The sequence below is a fragment of the Pecten maximus genome, chromosome 16 (genome assembly GCF_902652985.1).
Source record: "Pecten maximus chromosome 16, xPecMax1.1, whole genome shotgun sequence".
In the NCBI taxonomy this organism is placed as follows: domain Eukaryota; kingdom Metazoa; phylum Mollusca; class Bivalvia; order Pectinida; family Pectinidae; genus Pecten; species Pecten maximus.
This window is the reverse complement of record NC_047030.1, coordinates 10,979,118-11,003,816: the sequence shown is the minus strand read 5'-3', so window position 1 is coordinate 11,003,816 and position 24,699 is coordinate 10,979,118. Positions and strand designations below refer to the sequence as shown.

The 24,699-nt window shown below is 35.1% G+C and overlaps 1 protein-coding gene across 1 annotated transcript; it reads right to left on the bottom strand.

Annotated features, from left to right (window-relative positions):
- Positions 1-607: 607 nt before the first annotated feature.
- LOC117345387 (general transcription factor IIH subunit 2-like) lies at positions 608-22,441 on the bottom strand. The gene is made up of 14 exons (XM_033908461.1): positions 22,332-22,441; positions 15,168-15,282; positions 14,159-14,245; positions 13,075-13,180; positions 10,181-10,286; positions 9,495-9,585; positions 8,838-8,925; positions 8,378-8,454; positions 7,481-7,511; positions 6,551-6,614; positions 6,122-6,225; positions 4,791-4,899; positions 4,213-4,252; positions 608-842 (listed from the first exon to the last, which is right to left on the bottom strand). Exons 1-14 carry the CDS (start codon positions 22,385-22,387, stop codon positions 702-704), a joined length of 1,215 nt encoding a protein of 404 aa, XP_033764352.1. The 5' UTR covers positions 22,388-22,441; the 3' UTR covers positions 608-701.
- Between the last annotated feature and the right edge of the window lie 2,258 nt (positions 22,442-24,699).

The window sequence follows — 24,699 nt, the reverse complement described above, 5'->3', positions numbered from 1 at the left end:
CATAATCTCCTTTTTCACAAAGAGTGTAAGTTGAGTGTTTATGCATTCCTTAATTATTATATATCTCATGCATTATGTAGTTTATGAGTCAAAACGTCTGACAATCATCAGAATTCTAGACCGTCTCTTCGCCTCCTCTCCTGTCCTTATTCACGAAAAGTAAAACTACTTGGGTGTTATCAAGGCGAAAATGGTAATGGAAGGCATTTTGGAGACTTCTGGTCGCTTATTAGAGAGTTATTGTTATCACAGGAATGAAAAATTGCGGTTGCTGGTCGCGTAAAAAGAGGGTCGCTTAATAGAGTTAAAATATATAGCGAAAACACTCAGGAGGAATTGAAATGGTCGCTTAGAACAGAGAGTCGCTTAATTGAGATGGTCATTTTGACAGATTCGACTACATCTTTATCAATAATTGAACACATCTATGGATGGCGACATTGTGTATAACCTGGTATAATATGAGATTTTCATTTTTGGATAAATCATTATAAACATGTCATGAAAATCACCAGAATCTTTATAGATTTCTATGGTGAAATGTTTATCTAGTACACATTATATATTTTACAATTTAAATATCAATATTCACCAAGAAAAGCAAAAGAATTTTTTTATTTTTTTTTTATTTACAAAGGTTTAATTTGTTCGTTAACAACATACAAAAATATAAAAGGGATAACAAAATTAAATTGGACTCGTCAGGATAACCCAGCAAACTGCTGTGAGGATTGTTGTGTTTCCCTAGAACAGGCACAGCCGGGACAGGAATGAAGAGTTTCATGGATATACAAGTCACAGTCAAGACAGTATAGTTGCTGGCACTTCCCACACTGGTACACCTATAACATAGGTACAGTACTGTAGTATACACATCAACAAAATAAGGTTATCTAAAGATTAACTTGAATATATGTTTTATATTGACTCCACCTAGAGTTGAAAACCACTTCGAGAAAAATGAGACACAGTTTAAAGTTTAAGATGACCACCAGTGCCTCCCAAACCAAAATAGACCAGCTTTAAGCTATGGCACTCTATAAAGGAGCACGAGTCTGTTTACTAAGCATACTGATCAAGATACAGTTTAATACTGGTGAATTGTTGTTATAGAGAGCCTTGACTGGAATATATAGTAGAAAGGTCTCTAAATTGGAATATGTCGTACCACTCGTAACAAGATGCCCAGAGGGCATATATCACTCATCTGGAAATTTCAGTAATCATGGCAAAATGCTCATCTGGATATTTCAGTAATCATGGCAAAAATATTTTAAGTTAAATTACCATTATTTATCTACTTTTTTTTTTTACTGAAATTCCAACTATGGTTTAAACGAAATATGGACCAAATCCAGACATTCTTGAAGGAAAAGGAATTTAGATATTTTTTTTCATAATTCTCCTGTAAGGCCCCCTCATTCAAGCCCCAAGGGACCCATACCTTCCATTTAAACATCATAAGATCTCCTTTGTCTAATAATGCTTCAGACTAAATTTCATCAAAATCCATTTGGTCATTCAGGACTAGTAGGGATTTAGATGATTTACCTCAATTTACCCCATTGAGCCCCACCCCTCTAGGGAACTATACTCAATCTGTACATATGCTGACTTTGAGATTGCTACATTCTCCAAATCCTTGTTTACCTGATACCCTGCTCCAAATGAAAATAATATGTTGAGGAATTAAACTTGAACTTAAGAATCCATTTGCTTAGATTCCATTTCTTTGAACATCCTTGCTACATTAGACAACATCAAAGAGACAGCCCAGAAGCACTCCATTTCAACTTCCAATCACAGTCACACTACAAACTGGAACAATCAGAATACTACTGAATACATCACCTCTTTACCATGACACCAATAGGGAACAATGTCCACAGGTAACTTGTGTCCTACTAGATACACCAACTCTTTACCATGACACAACTAGGGAGACATGTCCAAGGGTAACTGTAGTATCCTACTAGATACACCAACTCTTTACCATGACACCACTAGGGAACAATGTCCAAGGGTAACTGTTGTATCCTACTAGATACACCAACTCTTTACCATGACACCACTAGGGAACAATGTCCAAGGGTAACTGTTGTATCCTACTAGATACACCAACTCTTTACCATGACACCACTAGGGAGTAATGTCCATGGGTAACTTGTGTCCTACTAGATACACCAACTCTTTACCATGACACCACTAGGGAGTAATGTCCAAGGGTAATTGTTGTATCCTACTAGATACACCAACTCTTTACAATGACACCACTAGGGAGTAATGTCCAAGGGTAATTGTTGTATCCTACTAGATACACCAACTCTTTACCATGACACCACTAGTGAACAATGTCCAAGGGTAACTGTTGTATCCTACTAGATACACCAACTCTTTACCATGACACCACTAGGGAGTAATGTCCAAGGGCAACTGTTTTGTCCTACTAGATATACCACCTCTTTACCATGACACCACTAGGGAACAATGTCCAAGGGTAACTGTTGTATCCTACTAGATACACCAACTCTTTACCATGACACCACTAGGGAACAATGTCCAAGGGTAACTGTTGTATCCTACTAGATACACCAACTCTTTACCATGACACCACTAGGGAGCAATGTCCAAGGGTAATTGTTGTATCCTACTAGATACACCAACTCTTTACCATGACACCACTAGGGAACAATGTCCAAGGGTAACTGTTGTATCCTACTAGATACACCAACTCTTTACCATGACACCACTAGTGAACAATGTCCAAGGGTAACTTGTGTCCTACTAAATATACCACCTCTTTACCATGACACCACTAGGGAACAATGTCCACGGGTAACTTGTGTCCTACTAGATACACCAACTCTTTACCATGACACCACTAGGGAACAATGTCCAGGGGTAATTGTTGTATCCTACTAGATACACCAACTCTTTACCATGACACCACTAGGGAACAATGTCCAGGGGTAACTTGTGTCCTACTAAATATACCAACTCTTTACCATGACACCACTAGGGAACAATGTCCATGGGTAACTTGTGTCCTACTAGATACACCAACTCTTTACCATGACACCACTAGGGAACAATGTCCACGGGTAACTTGTGTCCTACTAAATATACCAACTCTTTACCATGACACCACTAGGGAACAATGTCCAATGGTAATTGTTGTATCCTACTAGATACACCAACTCTTTACCATGACACCACTAGGGAACAATGTCCAATGGTAATTGTTGTATCCTACTAGATACACCACCTCTTTACCATGACACCACTAGGGAACAATGTCCACGGGTAACTTGTGTCCTACTAGATACCTCAACTCTTTACCATGACACCACTAGGGAACAATGTCCAAGGGTAAATTACAAAAATATGTTAAATGGTAGGATATATACCCTATAATGATGATATCATGTGAGAATCAATACTGTCGCTTTTGATTATTGCTATCAAAACTAGGAAACTACCAACTGATTATGCGGAAGCTCCACTCTATGTAAATAAGCCTCAGAAAATATGTCATACATGCACGCTCAAACTGCTTTGTTTTAAAGAATGGCGGACTGGCAGTCAAAGCCACATGTCGACTCGGAAGCCCAAAGTTGATCATACTGGTTGCTGCGGCGAAGGCAAAAAAAAGGATTGGGCAAAATCACATTATCTATGACTTACAGAGTCAAGTTGAGTCTGTTAGACATGAATTGAAGACAGACTAGCGTGAAAATCCACCATGAATTGGCAGTGAAACTTCTCAGTATTTGATAAACAAACCCATATTTTTCTGTTCATCATCCAGGGACATAACTTGGTTTATGTTCTATTTTTAGATGTTAATTACATATTTTACCTATGAATTGTTGACATAACTGAGCGGACTTGACGGAAATTAAATTTAGATAAAGCAATATTGAATTATGAAGTTTAGCTTGATATATATATATAGATATTAAAACAAAAACATAGAGAAGCTTGAAGGATATCTGACTTTACAGAAACAAGCGTATTGGTGTAAACTGAAGTCAAAAATTTCACTCTATGACTTTTCTGGGACCCCCTCCAAACCCCATCCCAACCGCCACCCCTATGTAGATAGCAAGGTGAGACTTATGATGGGTATAGATTCTGATCCAGTATACAGGGTATAATAGCAATAATTTCCTAGGAAATGTCATATTCAATTATATTTTCACCTATACTTACATTTGGTTCTTGCACAGCTATTTGGCACGAATAACAGGATCTTAAACAGAAAGAAAAAACCCCGATACAATACACAGAGAACTCGGTTTTATATACAAAACAGTATTCAAGGGAGTATTTGAAAGGCTTCTCATCTATCCAAATATAGATATGTGTATATCAGTCTGTTTCCTGAATCTGAAAAATTATTTGTGTTTGCTTTCAAAAGTAGAAAAAAAAATTAAAAAAAAAATCAGATGACAAATCAATAATGCTTTATTTGATTTGGATGAAAATCTGTCAAATGTTTACTGTATTTATCACAAAACTCCTTCCCATTGTAAAAGTTTGGGGAGGGTAGATTAATTTTTTATGGGGCTTAACATTCTATATCCAGTTATACCGGCCTAGGACACTTTGGGGAGGGCTTGTTTGTTAACTACTTTTTGCTAACTATTTTAAAATCGATGATTCTGTGAATAAGGAAAAGGGCCTTATATCTATTTGTGGACAGGTGCTTATTTGCTGTTAAATATAGTATTGGCAAAACATGAGCATTTACAAGATGATATAATAATAAGGTGTATATTCGTACGTACATGGTTGACTCTGTAGGTATACTGGATACTGGAGTCTCCACAAATGTGTCGAGTGGAAATAGGTGGTGATATGACCGAGCCAGGTGTGGTGCCGATACCAACGTCAAACCTTAAATAAGACAAAAAAATATCACATCATTTGTACCATAAAATCCATGTGATCTTTACTAAACAAAACATTAGCCGCCCTTTCATATGCAGAAAACTAGAAATATATTAGTGCAATGTGAATGTACCGGCATCCAGTTTTATTTCCACCCCCACAAATAAAATGTGTCCGGACAGTTTGTACCTGTATGAGCATCTTTTGCAAGTACAGGATATCCATCAAGAAACTATTAGAGAAGCTGTGTTAGTAACAGATTCACAAACTGAATCTAAAGTCCAACAGCTTACTCCATACCAACAGGTAGTGAGCAGAGCAAGTCTAACGGACTGGCAAAGATTATACTGAGCCAGGTTGATTTCACTTCGATGATATCAAACAGCCCCTTAAAAGTTGATTGAAAAATGTTTGTGAAAATCAAACTTAAAGCAAAAGATTTTTATCTATTAACAAGAGATCCCAGAGGGATCTTGGCACCCACCATTAAAATATCTTTACTGGTTCTATGTAGATTCGTTCTTTATTTTTCCCTTCTTTCCCCATTTCCTCTTTCATGATTTAAGTACAAGAAATAACCATAAGAAACTTCAACTGTCAAAATCGAAGATGACCACCTGTCGGTCATCTTGTTTTCCCAATCAGATATTAATTGGGCACAACAAGAGACAAAGGGGAACCTACATGTACTTCTCAGAAAAGAGAGATAACAAGGATTGTTTACGGAAGAAGGAAAATGGACCACGAATGTAGGGCGATTTGAATAGCCCGTCATCAAAAACTGGCTAAAATAATTCAATCTCTCTTGTAGCTGCGGATAGACGGATGGAATCAAGGTAAATACCCAGACTAAGTCGTACGGGGCATAAAACATGACAAATGTTACAAACAAACCTATTAAATACTAAGGTCCAACTCATAGTCCTGATATATCTTTACAAATACTTACCTATTAAGTTACCATTAGTTAAAGATAATGTTTTACACAGACACATAGATATGACTCACAAAACACTTATAAAGTGATAGTAAGTCTAGATTTAATTATGCCAGAGACTTTTTATTTATATTTATATTGAAAACAATATTTTCCACTCTCACCTTGTAACCTTGTTTTATGTTTAACATAATGTCCATTCAGTAGAGGTGATGCTGGAAATGTGATTTTACACAGATCATACTGCATGGTAAAGTATGGTAATAGTGACAATTAACCGCCAATACTTACCACATGATTTACATTCGATGGGCAGCTCACAGTATTTACTCTTACACTGGGGACAGAAATACCCACTGCTACTAAATCCCTGATTTACCTTGCTGTCCAGATGACTGAAACACCAATAATGTTCTGATAACACATCCATAACAGTACCAGAGTGCCTGTATCACTCACATGAATATCGAGTAAGACATTTTAAGACAAAGGTGAAGTGCCACATTACAGGTCCATACTTGTCATATTATAACATGGCTATGAAGTGCTGAACATCGTGATAGGTATAGGACATCAAATGTAGAATGATGAAATATCTTGGAGTTTTGTATGTTCTTTTTAACACTGTTCTCAAAAGCATTTTTTAATACCAAGTAAAGACATTTTATTGTTATTATTGATTGTTATTAGTAACAATTAGTAACAAGTCAGGGTTCTTACCACATACACATGGAAGCCTTCTCTCCCTTTCTCTTATCTCCACTCAAATTATGGTGAGGAAACCCTACAATTACAATTACAGTAAAAGCATACTGGTTATTACTATAGCAATACATGTCCCCTACTGGCCCCAACTAAAAATTGTAACAGCGACCCAAAACAATGAAACTTGCATATGTCAACAAAGAAGGGATAGTGTAACTCCAGAGGGACACTATTACCAAATATCAGCACACTAGTACAATTATACAGTGATGTGTTAATAGCTTTCAACACTTGCACCAAAAACTTAACAAAAAATATTCTAAGACCAGAAATTTAAAAAATCTATTTTTTCCCCCAAAAAAATCTTTTAGTTTAACTCCGGCAGGGGATAGTTTAACTCAAAAGGGACTCTATTGCCAAATATCAGCACCCTAGCACAATTATAGAGTGGTGTATTGATTAAATTTAACTAAATTTAAGATTTAATTTTAAAAGATCAATATTTGATTTATGTCTTCCAAGTTTCATCTGATATTTATAGATGCCATAATTTTATTATCAAATAAGTATAAGCCCTGTTGGGTAAGTTTATCACAATATGTGGAGTAAAGCAAGTGAAGAAGTTATGCTTTCATGAAACTTAGGCCTAAATCTACCAGGCACCAGTTAGCTGTGTGATCACTTCCCGGGTAAGCATCCTGGCCACTTTTAGTTAACTATTAAGTATTTGCACAGAGGTCATTTTCTTCCGTACCAAAGCTAATCCAGACCTTGTTCTCTTAATTAATATGTACATGTCCAGCTTGACCAATCTCTAACGCACATCTTTATCAGGTAGGATTATAGACAGTTGACCAAACAGTATCATACCTATCTTTATCAATTATCTTAAACAGACTTGAGAAGAGTTTTCTGAATGACCCAACACCATCATACTGTACATACCCATCTTGATCAGTGAAGACTCTGTGTTGCTCTGGTGAAATAAAATAACATGTTTGTTAATCCAAAACCAATTAAAAGAAAAGGAAAATCAACACGGTATAATCATTTATTGCATTTTTGCCAGTGAAATATAGAAATGTATCAAACTAATAAAACTTATATTTTCACTGCAGCGATGAGCAGTGAAAATATAAGATTTTGTAGTGAAAATATAAGTTTTCCATTTTTGACCAATCAGAGCGGACCTTTGTATTCACCTCGTTGAAACTTGCCAATTTTTCCAATCGAAGCGGAGATAGAGAATCTGGTTATTTTGCTGTATTTCTGAAATATTCTGACTAGTTTTTGACTTAATACTCACTTGACGTTAGCTATTCATGCACAAATTCTCCGATAACAGCAGAAAACGCTTAAATTGCGCTGATCAGTCCTTTCAAAATGGCGTCGTCAAGTTGACGTGGAGTAACGTCACAAAGAGATGACGTCATTACTGATTCCAGCACTTTTTGACTATTATTTTTTTTATGTTTTTAATTTTGTTTTTAAGTTGATGAAATGCAATAAAAAGAAAATTGAATGGTTTCCCGTTAAATATAACATATATTTCACTCGTATGACAGAATATTTTCGATATTTTTCACACGTGCTTCGCACTCATGAAAATATCGATATTCTATCATACTCGTGAAATATATGTTATATCAAACGAGAAACCAGTCAATATCCTCTCTATCCTAAAAGCATTTTACATGCCTATTTTGAAAGCGGAATTTCACCTGAACAGCTACTGTGATTTGACCCATTGTGAGAGGAGACAAATAAGTTTCTTCAATGAAATCAGGATCGTTTACATTATTTTGATTTCATAAAAAATTATGTCCCTCCTATAATACTTACTGTTGCTGGGGGTGGTGTTACATGGGAGATGAGGAGATCTCGGAAGTGACCTTCGTCCAGTATCACAAAATATTTACCTGGAAAGGATCATAGAATTAAGATATTTTATTTGCATGCCTTATTTGTATACAAAAGTAACATTATTATTAAACATCTTTAACATTTTTGACCCTGTATAATACACAATATTCATTTTAACTCTCACTTTAACATTCATTTATTTTCATTTTACACTTCTCCTATGTTTAAAAGTTTTTTATTATGTATTGATAAATCTGTTAACCTCTTAAAAATCAATGTGTAATTCATAAATACTAAAATACCATAGTGTGTCAATTAGAAAAAAAATAATAAAAATTTAACAAAATGTTGAACATAAAATGTATGGTCTTCTAACATTACTTATACCCTGTCTGAAGACAATAACTGAAAAAAAATTCAACAAAGTGTCATAGCTCACCATTTGTTTCTTGGCAAATCCTCTTACACACGCGGACTTCAGCAGCAAGACCTATGATAGAGCACCTCACATTGTTTTCTTTCATTGTCTGTAAAAAGTTGAAACATTTGATGCATGATCAGGTACTGTATAGACTTAGGAATATAGACCTAGGAGAAAGACTCTTGTCTTACACTAAGATATAGTATACAATATGGTCATGGGTGTCTGTGCAATAGTTCAGAATATTTGACACGAGGTACTGGTAATCGACCGCTGTTCTATTGAACAAGACCAAAGTGTCTCTTACACATATTTAACAACCTGGGAACTATAGTGATGTCACTCAAAAATAGTTCCAGAATACATCGGGTTCTGAAGGTTAGCGTATGCAATCTGTTATATCCTCGGGGTTGACAGAGAAATCTCACATCTAAAACTGGAGAAAAATTGGTGAACTATGGGAGAATCATATATGCATTTCGTAGTCTTCAGTGAAAGACTAAAACAAAAATTTACTAAATATTCAGCTTCTACATGATTTTTCTGTGCATTCACATCTTGCTACATTCAAATTCAGTTTGCTGTATATGTAATGTAATGTCTACTGAATCCTAGAGTGATAAGATCAGTTACCCATCCCCAAGGTCAAAGGAAGTGCCTGCCTACATACTATACCTGTATCGTCTCCGATATATCTCCTGGGTCACAAGACGTGAGACTGCCAAGGACAATTAACACTTCACGGCTTGCATGACTAGGCATATGTCTAAAATAATAAAACATTATTATTTTCATATTTTTCTTACAAGTGCTGGTATTAAATTTTTTTAAATACAATCCTTTGGTTAAAATCACAAATTTGGCGATATCATTCATCAGTATGGTTAACGTTGAATAGCCAGAAATATCAAGGTATGTGTAGAAAATATAGTCAAGTATGAATGAAGTTGCCAGATGTTTTGGATGATAAAACTAAGTTTTTATAAAGTCTAAAAGTCAAAACTACATACAGTATTAAATTGGCTAGAATCATTGATATTTGTGGTACCATTAATTAGAATGATTAAAAAATGCAAGTTCAACCAGCTATGATCATACATTCATTTTTTGGTTATAACCATATAAAGTGGAGAGTATGATTGGCTAGCATAACAAACCGGAGTATCTGATAGGCTAGATTCACAACCTGAGAATCTGAATGTAATTACAAAACTGAGTATCTGATTGGCCAGATTCACAACCTGAGAATCTGACAGTAATCACAAACCGGAGTATCTGATTGGCATGAATAACAAACCTGAGTGTCTGTCTGATCGGATGGAATCACAAGCTTAAGAGTCTGATTGGCTAGAATCACAAACCTGAGTGTCTGATTGGCTAAATCAAGAGAATTCTGAAGTGATGGTTCTCCCTGGAAGGTTTTATTGACAAGAGACTGCAGTGTAGTGATGTGACGGCGCGGGTTTCCTGTGACAACACAAAACAAATGGTAGTCTTACTTCAGTGATCCCCAAGCAGGATGTCTTATTACAAATAAGTCATAAGAATGAAATTTAGAGTCTTAATTCACTTGACAAATAAGACTATTTCAAGTTATAAATTGTATTAGTGTCACTTTATTTCAATTAGCATACCTACCATAGATTATAACCAAAGCTTATTATCTTTAAGGTAAAACTCAAGAGAAAATTGTGTTGATAGAACAAAATGACCTGAATGTACAAAATTAACATTAAAGACCAATAAGTTTATAATTGATAGAGGAAATATGATTTGTCTGATAACACTGCTGTCTCTAGTGACCAAAGATCTGATAAGCTGGAAAGAATGACTGATACTAACTAATCATAACGTCATAGAATATCTACCCGGTATGCTGAATGACGAGTGAAAAGGCAAACAGACATTACGGACTGAGGCTGGAAAGGCAGCCAGTCTGTACTGATCAGAAGTGAGATAGAGAAAGATAGGCCACTGTACAACTAATTAATAGAAGTTGAAGAGACCTGATTATAAGTATGTAACAGAGCGCATGATAAATTAAATTTAAATCACTGCCTCCGCTAGGGATCGAACCCGGGACCTCTGGCTTACTAGTCTTACGCTCAACCGATCGAGCTAAAGAGAAGATCTCTCTAGCCGAGCGGTATATTGCGGCTAGTATTTACCAGGGTTACATACTCCCCCTCCAGGAAAGAGCTCATCCTCGAGTTTCCAGGGGTAACAGCGATGCTTTCGCAAGCAGCGATGAGTATCATTCCCGAGTCCCTACATGGGCGCCAATGTAACAGAGCACATGATAAATTAAATTTAAATCACTGCCTCCGCTAGGGATCGAACCCGGGACCTCTGGCTTACTAGTCTTACGGTCAACCGATCGAGCTAAAGAGAAGATCTCTCTAGCCGAGCGGTATATTGCGGCTAGTATTTACCAGGGTTACATACTCCCCCTCCAGGAAAGAGCTCGTCCTCGAGTTTCCAGGGGTAACAGCGATGCTTTCGCAAGCAGCAATGAGTATCATTCCTGAGTCCCTACATGGGCGCCAATGTAACAGAGCGCATGATAAATTAAATTTAAATCACTGCCTCCGCTAGGGATTGAACCCGGGACCTCTGGCTTACTAGTCTTACACTCAACCGATCGAGCTAAAGAGAAGATCTCTCTAGCCGAGCGGTATATTGCGGCTAGTATTTACCAGGGTTACAAGTATATTACTTATATGACAATTGATTGTATGCCTGTTATCAGTCAACAAACTTTAGATTTACATCTTCATAGACAATGGGTCTATGGAATAAAATGTCATAGACCTTCTCAAAACTTCATAGACCTATTACTTTTTTCGCTAAAACTACATGTTAACAATTTGAATAAACTTGAAATTATATGTATGCTAACCTTAAACCAAAAGTGAATTTAAAGTAGTAGGCCCTGTACAATGTTATTTTTGTATTGTCATCATATGACATTATTATATGTGTATTCAAAACTAGTTATGTGAATCATGTATGACTACATTTACTTGAATACAGATGCTTTCTTGTAACATTATGAATACTAAATAAAATAAGTTGAAACAAACTATCATATAGATGAGGGGAAACTTTGCGAACGACCCTTTTTAGACCGGAAATACCTTTAATTTTTACCAAGGTGGACAAATTGTCATTCTAGATAAACAGAGCCATATTAACAAGACGTGTTGATTGAGATTAACTTTATTTATAAACCAGTAACATAAAATATAGGGCTGGGGTGATACACCGGTGCACCGCGATCACTTTCACTACGATACCAATATGGATCCAAATGCAATTTTACTAATACCTATATCGAACCAAATGCAATTTTACGATACCTATATCGATCCTGTGTCTTGCTCTTGTTGTTAATTTGTTTAATACATAAAATGCATTTTCTTCGGAAAGACTTGGAATTCAAATTAAATGACAATTGTCAAAAACGAAAGTGTTATCGATTTCCGGGAAATCGGAGTGCTACTCTGAAAATGAAATCAGTTAAATGATTGGTTGAGGCCAGCTGCAGTAGGTCAATCAGAAAGCGTTTGACAAATACTCGTTCACAACAAACCAAACATCATGGCGAACACTGGGTAGCTTTGAAATCACCTCTCAGATCAAAATCTATGGTTTCTCTATGAATCGCGATATGTATTGGATCGTAGCTCTAGTATCGTGATACGTATCGGATCGGGGCATCACTGTATCGTCCCAGCCCTAGTAAAATATGTTATAAATAATGTTGTTACTTGTACTTATAATCACATTCAAATGTCTTGATAGAAGAATACAATTGATACAATGAGGGAAATATTGGTTTTGTAGTTTGGCTTTTGGACCCTTGATGTCCCTACTATTGACGGCCGGTAAAAATCAAAGTCGCCCGATTGTTTGAAAAAAATGGAGAAATAGTCACCGAATAATCAGTAAACAATTTGATACTCAATCACATTGTTACGGGAAAATGTAGCCTGTTGGTCGATTGAACTATTTTGAAAACATCTGTTCATATAATTTTGGGCCATTTACAGTGCACCAATGAGAAATCCTTATAGACATTCGGTTTTCTGTTTATATCTTACATAGACTGATGGTAAATCTAATAGACTCGGTCTATCATTAACTTCGCACACTGCTGTTATATGACTTTATATTCATTTTCACTGATGCTCTACAACATAGTCAGGTGTTTAGTTTAAAACTAGCTCATTAAGAAGCTGATGTATACACTAACCTCCTAGCTCTGCGACCTTTTCTGCCCTCTTGTTACGAGTTGTTATGATACCAAGCTGGCTGATAGGGTTCTGATCGAAGTATTCCTCCACAAAATGTTCCAGAAGCTGTAAAAGAAGCACATGATGCTAGTGGTTATCTTGAATATGCATCTACATGTCACATGATATAGAGTGGTGAGAGAACAAAGGACCATTCCAATCACCAAATGTAATGATGACGATTGGATGATTTAGTTCAGACTCATATTGTGTGTTTTTGTAACCATCATTTTGAGTAAAGTGTTTTTTGAGTAAAGTGTTTTTCTACCATCGTTTTGAGTAAAGTTGTTTTTTTACCATCATTTTAAGTAAAGTGCTTTTTTACCATCATTTTGAGTGTAGTATTTTTTTACCATCATTTTGAGTAAAGTTGTTTTAGCACCATCGTTTTGAGTAAAGTTAGTGCTTTTGTTACCATCATTTTGAGGAAAGACTTTTTTTACCATCATATTGAGTATTCAAGGTGCACATGTTTTTGTTACCATCATTTCAATTTTGAGTATACAGTTTTTGTTACTATCATTTTGAGTATACAGTTTTTGTTACTATCATTTTGAGTATACAGTTTTTGTTACTATCATTTTGAGTATAGAGTTTTGAGTATAGAGTTTTTGTTACTATCATTTTGAGTATAGAGTTTTTGTTACTATCATTTTGAGTATAGAGTTTTTGTTACTATCATTTTGAGTATAGTGTTTTTGTAACTTTAGTATCATTTTGAGTATAGTATTTTTGGTACCACCATTTTGAGTAGTGTTTTTGTTACATTTATTTTGATACAGTGTTTTTGTAATATTTATTTTGAGTGCAGTGTTTTTGTTATCATTATTTTACAGCCACCTGTGGCTTTTCCAATGTGAAGATATAGCATTTCTGGAATATGGAACCAGGATGCATAGCAATGTACCATTTTTGGCCTTGGGGAAGCCACTGATATTGGGTAGTTAAAGTGTCCAAACAAAAAAAGTGTTATAATAATGAAGATAAAGTCCTTAATATAGGTATGCATTGAATGTGACAAGTTAACATGTATATCCTTTTTACCTTGAGTGTTGATGCCAGGCGAGTAGGTTTGAGATCCTGATCTTTCATTGCCTCTGAAATATCTATCACCAGGAACATATGCCGCATCTAGAAAGAAGACTTATAATGCAACATAATTCTGAACACATGAAAAGAGAGAAATTAAATACTGAAGGAACTACAGTGGAACTTTGTTAACTCGAAGTCGACGGGACCACGAAAAAGCTTTGAGTTATCCGAGTGTTCGAATTAAGCGAGTTATCGTTTTTGGTGAAAAGTTTGGTCAATATTTGTCAACATTATATAATCATTATAACTTCGCTCTGTCGCTCATCAGTTTAGTGTGAAGACTGGTCAATACATGTAAATATATATGTAATGTTTCGTTATGTCCCTTGTAATTTGGTGTAGTTTTGCCGATATAAAGTCACGATAAAGTGTCTTTCACTTAGTCACTTCAATAACGATCTGATGTGCATTTTATTTAGTCTTGTTCTTTACTAATGAAATAACAATTTTACCATGATTTTTCTAAAATTTAAACACTAAAAAGGTATCTGAATATTTGTATCAAGTGTAGATACACCAATTCTTTTTTAAATCAAGTTTGAAATGTGTTGATGCATGTTGGTAAGGAATAATAAGAACAGCATCATAAATCCAAGGAATTTAAAAAATATCAATCGATGATCCATCTAAATTTGATGAGGTTTTTAGGTTACATGGAACAGTGTGTTGATTGAATTTTGATACTTATTATCATATTTATCCAGCTAATACGCCTACTGGTGTCTGGAAGTAGTAGTTATAAAGATGAAATACAGCCAAACAATATTTTATTGTTCTGCAAATAACCCCACCAGGGCTTATTACAGGATAAATATGGTAATAGATACACCAATGAAAAGGAAGTTAACCCACAATAAGTAAAATCCCAAATTCAAACCTGAATAAGTTGGTGATATAAATTACTGTGTTGTGTCTCGCCTATGTCTGTTTTGAAATAGAGATGTCTATACCCTAAACATACCATGCCAAGTCTAACATTGCCAAGTTTTTCCAGGAGACGTCTCCTTTTGGCCTTGTGTATGATGTCATCAACACTTGACTGGATAGTACCATCATCATCTTCTTCGATAACTTCCCTGTAAACATGTTGTATGACATCAAATCAAGAAAAAAGAGAAAAAAAGAGAAAAATTACTGTAATTTAATCAATTAAGTTTTTCAGATAAAGTGGTGGAACAACAGTTAACAGGGTAAAAGGGGAAGAAAAAGCAAAATTATGTGAGGTTGTGAAGACGAGAACAATAAACAAGAGATCCCAGAGGGATCTTGGCGCCCACCATTGAATGATCTTTATAGGTTCCATGTCAGATTGATCTTTTCTATACTTTTCCCTTCCTCTAAGTCTTACTAATAGCCCTCTGGTACTTTTCAAACAAAGGGAACCTATATAACAAATTGAAGATTTAGCGATAATGGCTGTCTGTCGGCCATGTTGTTTTCAGATTGGTCCAAAAATGCAATACCAGGAACCAAGGGGAACCTACATATGAAATTTGAGGAAGATCCTTTCAGCAATTTCTGAGAAATAGCGATAACAAACTTCAATAGTCAAAATCAAAGATGGCTGCCTCTCGGCCATGTTGTTTTCTGATCGGTCCCAAAATGCAATATGCATAATAAGAAACCAAGAGGAACCTACAAATGAAATTTGAGAAAGATCCCTTCAGTATTTTCTGAGAAATAGCGATAACAAACTTCAATTGTCAAAAGCCAAGATGGCTGCCTGTCAGCCATGTTGTTTTCCTATTGGTCCCAAAATGCAATATACATAACTAGGCACCAAGGGGAACCTACATATGAAATTTGATAAAGATCCCTTCAGCACTTTCTGAGAAATGGCGATAACAAACTTCAATTGTCAAAATCAAAGATGGCTGCCTGTCGGCCATTTTGTTTTCCTATTGGTCTCAAAATGCAATATGCATAACTAAGCACCAAGAGGAACCTACATGTGAAATTTGAGAAAGATCCCTTCAGTGCTTTCTGAGAAATAGCGATAACAAACTTCAATTGTCAAAATCCAAGATGGCTGCCTGTCGGCCATGTTGTTTTCCGATTGGTCTCAAAATGCAATATGCATAACCAGGCACCGAGGGGGAACCTACATATGAAATTTGAGAATGATCCCTTCATTACTTTCGGAGAAATAGCGATAACAAACTTCAATTGTCAAAATCCAAGATGGCTGCCTGTCGGCCATGTTGTTTTCCCATTAGTCTCAAAATGCAATATGCATAACTAGGCACCGAGGGGAACCTACATATGAAATTTGAGAAAGATCCCTTCAGTACTTTGAGAAATAGCGATAACAAACTTCAATTGTCAAAATCCAAGATGGCTGCCTGTCGGCCATTTTGTTTTCCAATCGGTCTCAAAATGCAATATGCATAACTAAGCACCAAGAGAAACCTACATGTGAAATTTGAGAAAGATCCCTTCAGTGCTTTCTGAGAAATAGTGATAACAAACTTCAATTGTCAAAATCCAAGATGGCTGCCTGTCGGCCATGTTGTTTTCCGATTGGTCTCAAAATGCAATATGCATAACTAGGCACCAAGGGAAACCTACATATGAAATTTGAGAAAGATCCCTTCAGTACTTTCTGAGAAATAGCGATAACAAACTTCAATTGTCAAAATCCAAGATGGCTGCCTGTCGGCCATGTTGTTTTCCGATTGGTCTCAAAATGCAATATGCATAACTAGGCACCAAGAGGAACCTACATATGAAATTTGAGAAAGATCCCTTCGGTACTTTCTGAGAAATAGCGATAACAAACTTCAATTGTCAAAATCCAAGATGGCTGCCTGTCGGCCATGTTGTTTTCCGATTGGTCTCAAAATGCAATATGCATAACTAAGGCACCAAGGGAAACCTACATAGGAAATTTGAGAAAGATCCCTTCAGTACTTTCTGAGAAATAGCGATAACAAACTTCAATTGTCAAAATCCAAGATGGCTGCCTGTCGGCCATGTTGTTTTCCGATTGGTCTCAAAATGCAATATGCATAACTAGGCACCTAGGGAAACCTACATAGGAAATTTGAGAAAGATCCCTTCAATACTTTCTGAGAAATAGCGATAACAAACTTCAATTGTCAAAATCCAAGATGGCTGCCTATCGGCCATGTTGTTTTCCGATTGGTCTCAAAATGCAATATGCATAACTAGGCTCCAAGAGGAACCTACATGTGAAATTTGAGAAAGATCCCTTTGGTGCTTTCTGAGAAATAGCGATAACAAACTTCACTCGTCAAAATCCAAGATGGCTGCCTGTCGGCCATGTTGTTTTCCGATTGGTCTCAAAATGCAATATGCATAACTAGGAACCAAGGGGAACCTATATATGAAATTTGAGAAAGATCCCTTCAGCACTTTCTGAGAAATAGCGATAACAAGAATTGTTTACGGACGGAGGGACGGACGGACGGACGGACGGAGGGACGGACGGCCGGACGGACGGAGGGACGGACGGACGACGGACCACGGACGCAGGGCGATTTGAATAGCCCACCATCTGATGATGGTGGGCTAAAAATGGATAATTAGTGTAATGTACAGTTGTAATTAAAAAAACCCAGTCCATATGCACCAGGCCTCAAATAAGCAACCTCTTGCTCTCAAGGCAAACATTGTAACTAAAGGGAAATTCCTGCTAGCATGAGTTAGTAATTAAGGTGACATTATACTATCTTCTTTTATGCTACCCCCTCCTTTACAAGGTCTTAATATCCCAAAGACAACCACAACCAAGGTTCTTTAGCTCCAAGAAGCCTCTCAATCTCCTATAGATTACACATGGAGTGAGGAATAATGAAAAATACCCTGCCTGTGCCGGCCCTTGAACTAGTGACCACTTGCTCTCAAGGCAAACATCCTAGTACCACTAGGCTAGGGAAATTCCTGCAAGTCTGAGTTATATTTTTAATTAGTTAGGTACCTTATACTTTCTAATTATACACATGTATATATATATCGGTCCTTGATAGATATGATTATGGTACCAATTTCTTTTTTTTCAATTTCGCTGTCTAGATGAGAGTCTCAGACAGAAGACATGTGTAAAAGTGGAGAGAGGAAGTCACCTGATAATTTACCAGCTCAGGCTAATGGGAATTTTTCTTTAGTCTTTTATAGTTGTAGAATGTCTGCTTAAAGAGCAAAAAGTCACTAATCTGAGGCCCAGCATGGGCTGAGCATGTTATTTTTCATTATACTCTGTCCGTATTACACAAGAGAGGTGGATAGATGAAGAACTTAAAAGCCTGTTCTTTAATTCTCTTGAAACTTACAAAAAAAATAGTTAAAAAAAGGGGTCATTTATTTATTTATTTTTTTTAGATTTTTAAGAGAAAATTATTTAGTCAATAAAATTAGTTTATTAAATAAGTAACAAATCATCTTGTGATATGAAGCCCTCTGTTTGGGCGAAACCACTTGACATACTCTTATAACTTAATTATCCCAAGCTTGTTGTGATTAAGTGCTTTACTTAATATGTCCCCACTTATTCTGCAATCGCCCTACATACCGGATGATACCCAAGGAAGGGATATATTAAACCATTCAAACCCTAATTAAAGTAACAGCGTTTGCTCTACTTCTGGATCCATTTCATTCAAATCTATTACAATGATAACTGATTTTGATTGTAATGCTAATGTCCATATTTATCAATAGATTTACCAATTATCAAAGCAAATACCACAAGCAGTTGTGTAGGTCTATTGACAATAGTAGTGTATAGGTATATTGGACGGCACTATGAACGTTGCCTTGGCTTTGGTAGATAATGGGATGCCACAAAAGGCGGCTTGACTTTTTACTCAAATACACTAAAATATACTCAAATACACTCAAATACACATAAAATATACTCAAATACACAAAAATATACTCAAATACAAATGTATTTCACACACATAACCTTATTTTGTGCGTAACATGGTCGTTAATATACGATCTTGGTGATTCTTACGAACTATGATACCTAGGTCGGTTGGGATATTTAGGCTTTACCGAAATTGACTTGGAATTATCGAAACGTTGGGAAATGGGGCTTAAATTAGCATTTTTTTTCAGAGAACAGAGCCAAATATTTGTTCTGAAATGCTCAACTGTATCATATGCAAAACATAAGGGGTTTATTTGACCGAGAAGTAGTTTAAATCAATGTTTTAATCATTCGCGATTCGCGGCCCTATTGTCGTCAGAGTTGAATTACAGAAATGGCCGATAATGGACCCGAAATCGATATTTTCATAAGAGAATGGACTCAATATGGTATTCTTTGGTTTCTATAGAGGGCATATGTAAAATATCTTAGATTAATTTTCACTAGAAGTATTTTGAAATAATTGCCAAAATATCCGATTTACGACCCCATTGCCGTCAGAGTTGATTTGTAGAAATGGTCGATAACGGACCTGAAATCAATATTTTTATTATATAATGGACCCAAAATATTATTCTTTGGTATATATAGAGGTCACATGTAAAATATTTTTTATTTATTTTCTCAAGAAGTATTTTAAAATGATAATCAAAATACCCCATTCACGACTCAATTTTTGTTTACGCATTGGGCGCGAATAAAATAAAAAGGAGCAGGAAAACTGAAATCCGGATTATCTACTCACAAATGCAAAAATACTCATACTAGATAGTTATACTTAATATTAATTACAAGAATTTCTATACTGTGTTTGATTCTCTGTATAAAATTGTTGTCAAATTTGTGGTATTTTGTAAAACAATTCATTTTTATTGAATTTTTTCCCCTCACAAATCCATATTTCAATCTTTGAGTAATTAATTCATTGAAAATTAAAGTCAAGGCAATGAATTAGTATTTTCCGTAATAATTTTTCGATAAACTGTTAAAAATTTTCCAGACGACTTTTAGTGCATGCTGTCATAAAATTTCAGTTATAATTTTAAAATTAAATTACATGTAGTATGTTGTTAATATGATAGCCAAGTTGTCAATATCCACAAAGCGAGTGTAGTCTACTGAAATCTCAATCACTGAGTGGATAGCATTACATATGAATATTACTGTAAAATACCTGTAGTATGAAGAGATATTTGATCAACTTTAGAATGAATTATATCAAATTTAGATTATATCTCAAGAGCAATAGGTGGATTATTAGAATCGACTTCCAAATGAAATCAACATGTCCGTGTATCTTTAGCAGGATTTCATCATTGTTTAAATCAGACTTAAAAAAGCATCAGAAATAATCATAAACCATCAGCTGTATAACAAGAGATTCCAGGGGATCTTGGCGTCCACCATTGAGATTAATCTCTTTTCTACTTTTCCCTTCTTTCCCCTCTTACTTGAATTCATTTGATTATATTGGAAACCTACATATGAAGTCTAAGATAGATCTTAAGAAAAACTTTAGGAAATGTATCATAACAGATTTAATTGTCGAAACCTATGGTGGGCAGACTGCATTAGAGCCATTTTGTTTTCCTGATCAGACTAAAAGATAAATAGGAATTGTTGATGTACTTCCATCTGATGATGGCAAAAAATCTTTATTCCATATAGATTTTCATTTTTTGTATAAATAAATACTTAAAACATTTGACCTTTCTTTAAGTTTTAGGAAATACTACTTGTACCGAAGTGCGTTACTATAGTGACAGTATGATGATTTATGGATATAATCTATTAACTAGTCCTTTAACATCAACTGATCTGATATTAGTTTTTTGGTTGCTTTTTGGTCCTTTGATCACTGTGTTAAGTCCCTGAGCATCATTCACGTATCCTAGGATAAAACAACTATTATTGGTTTTTGCTATACAGCATCCATCTCTTAATTTATTTTGAAAGATATTAATATCATGTATCTTTTGTGCAATCCTAAATCATGTTGTAAAGATCTTCAATATTTATTACTTGTCATTTTCAGAAAGGTGTTTGTACTCTGTAGGATGATGCAGATATTGTTAGAAACATTTGAAAATTAATCCCAAAACACATTATTGTAATGATTTCCTTATAATACATGTATACTGCATTGCTTTCCATTTATTAAATGTCGAAAGGAAATGAAAATCTTCTTTAGGGTGGTTACGCAAAAACAATTGAAGTGATATAATACAACCAATATTATATGTAAGAATGTTGAAAGTCATATTGGTTGTGTTGTATGACTTCAATTTATGTTATTACCTTAACTTGGTGATGAGTAATTAGATTATGAACATTATAATATGGCCATGGTTTACATGATCAAGTTTCTGTGTGATATATTGTTTGGTTTTATTTACTGGACAATATTAGTTTGCCACATTTTAGTTAGATTTTATAAATCACTCCACCCCCTCAACACTTTCACAGATATGGATGTTATTTCTAAAATATTTGTAGATCAATTTTTCACACCTTGGGAGATGATTGACACGCCTGTGTAACTTACACTAATTGACCAGTGTATTGAAAGATTCCCCCTAAGGCTATAACTGAACTGTCCAGGTAATGAAAGGGTGTCACACTGGTGTTAAGTTTAATGCTGAAAGTGACTATAACCTGACAAAAAGTCTATTTCCTCAACTAAAAAAATATTTGTGCATGAGTAAATATTCTTTGCATACATGGCATTTTATAGTTTATGTATTGAAATCTAGAGTATTTGATTGAGTAACAATATTACATGTAATTCGATATATTTAGTAGAAAGAGACAGGCAGACTAACATCCTTATAAATAATAATAATAATCAAATATATTTGTAGGAAAGAGTCAGGCCTTAAAAAACATTAAAGAAAACCAGACTGACGTTTTCAATAGGTATGATAGGTTGTATAGGAAAAGGAGTTACCTCCCTTGCAAAGTTGTTTGTTTGGTTTTGGTTTTTATCAGGCCTTATGTCGTAATATTTACAAATTAATGATCACATTACATACAAATTGATGTTATAGAAGTGAATTTTATTTGTATTTGAGTATTTATTTTGTGTATTTGAGTGTATTTGAGTATATTTGAGTGTATTTGAGTATATTTGAGTGTATTTGAGTAAAAAGTCAAGCCCCACAAAAGGTGATAGCTTATGACACATGATTGAATTCAACTTAGAATTGTGAAAATTCTGTAACAACATATTACCAAGTCTTTTCATATTCGGTTTCCCATCTGTATCCCTTCTCGTCTTCCTCTGCCATAATTTATTATAGGTTAGTCCTGACACATGCAGTTTCAACAACTTGCTGCTTCGCGCTTTAGAATAAATTAGAGTTATGTCCCCGAAGTCGTCACTTCCGCATAAATCAAGAAAAGATTTTACGTTTTGTGTTGTAAATAGCGAGACTTGTTGGAGAAAATGAGTTCAAAATGGTTATTTGTAATTTTATATCGGATAAAATACTTCATATGATTTAATCTTTATGTTATTATTCAAAACATCTTTTTTACGAAAATAAACAAACAACATAATTTGCCGGCTCTACATGTGAAGGTCATTTTGCAATTTTTCGACAGGAAAGAAAAGTAACTTCCATGAGGATAAAACTCAAGATAATGGAGAAACGAAAGCTTGTGATATTATAATAGATGTTGAGACAAGCAACAAGGTCAAGATGTTGAAGGCGAGATTGGTACTCAACGGACACTTCGGGTACATATAATATATGATGAAATGACGCCTCGTCTCTCCCTATGCCAATTTTATAATTCTTCTATTTTCACTTGCAGTTCATCACCTTGTAGCATGCCACCTGGCTTCGAAGTTGTGCTGTCAGTAAATGAGTTGATGGCTTTAATTGTTTCAACTCTTGTGCTGCTACTTCTATTTATCAAGGGCTTTGTTTTCAAATGCTTAATTTAAAAATGCTTCGTTCCCCAAAATATTGCAATCGCCTGAATCGGTAGAAAAGTAAGGCGCCAGCTGTCAAAAGTATCTCGCCGTGTAAAACCTCTAACATTGTTGGAGTATGCAACATATATGCATGTTGATGAAATGTATCATTGACATTATATTAAAACTCAGACAACCAATGCATATATTATTGATTAGCTTTTACAACTAAGCGATCCGAAACTGGAATAATACCAACATTGTTTAATAAGAAAGGATGGACCAACTTTTAATTTTATGATGAAATTCTTGACAATCAATGTCACATCGACTGATCAGTGTTGTATATCTCACTGAGAAAATTTAAGTCATCTTTACAATTCTGAATACCATATTATGATTATATTGTCTTAAGTTAATATTGAAATAAAACAATTAAGACTTGAGAATATATATGTAGGGTCAACATTTAATTAGACAATCTGCAAGCAAAATTGGCCTTGAATTTGTAGCTGACCGACATACATAACATATGGCACCGCTGTGTGCTGCACGTTATAACAAGATGCATGGTCTTTTATTTTATACAATCAATTAAACACACTCTGTGTTGAATTTCATTAGAGAGATGGTATTAGTTGACAAGCAGTTTGATAATTATTCCTCACAATGCAATGACAATTAGGATATAGCTGGGGAAAAAATCTGAAAATAATAACATAACACAAAAAAGGTAACAAAATTTAGTAGTTCTTATTGAAATGTAACAGGGTTTATAAATATAATGAACACATGAATATGTTAAATGAATATTTATGTGATACGTACTTATTACATCAGCTTTTTATAAATTGGTTCAAAGTGCATTTTATGATTATGATTCTTAATTTTTTTGAGATTTTAAGATTTTTTTGTTTGAAATCCGTGTTATGATATTTCATTTTATGTTACATTGAAAGAAATATGGATCTACCTTTTTCTGGTTGCATATCTACTGAACGTAAAATACACAAAGAAAATGGCGACTTAATTGCAACCTTGCACTTGCCAGATGCCTGTAAGATAAACATATATATGGATGTTTACGCATTATATTATATATAAGTAAACAATTATGGCAGATGTAAGTATTGCTAGATTCATCATTTGATGGAATTGGTAATATAATGATGATTCCAGTATCATCTGACCATGCATCATGTCTACATGTACACCATGGTTGAAAAGGCGTCACTTGTGTTGTCGAGTGAACAAACACCTCTCTCCCCTAATATAATCGCTGCCTAAGACTAACTCCTCTGATTACTGTCCATTGTAACAGGTATATATCAGGTATAGGGGTAGTTACTGTCGGACTGACGGGTATCTACGATATATAGTGGCTTCCCAAGCTGATATATACTGTAGGGAGACTTCCTGTGTGTGCCCACATGCTTAAATCGGTATATAACTGAAGACTTATTTCCCGTAGATTCAGATGAGATATTAATTATCTGCCATAAATGCACAGCACCTTGTTTGATCAATTATTTCTACTTTTTCAGTCCATTGTGTGAGGTGTGTCTGAAAAAAGCTGCAGAGAAATCAATACATGATGGAAGCGTCACTAGTGCTCAGCGAAGCATGGCTGTTATACCACGGTATTACACTGTTGGTCAGCAACCACAGCAGCAACAGCCA

What these genes read in the sequence shown, in the direction of transcription:
- LOC117345387 (XM_033908461.1), bottom strand. Translation starts at nt 22,387, where the DNA reads ATGGCAGAGGAAGACGAGAAGGGATACAGATGGGAAACCGAATATGAA. An exon ending in GCAATGTTAGACTTGGCATG is followed by an intron (nt 14,246 to 15,167) that starts GTATGTTTAGGG and finishes TCTTCTTTCTAG; the next exon opens with ATGCGGCATATGTTCCTGGT. An exon ending in GATTTGCCAAGAAACAAATG is followed by an intron (nt 8,455 to 8,837) that starts GTGAGCTATGAC and finishes GATCCTTTCCAG; the next exon opens with GTAAATATTTTGTGATACTG.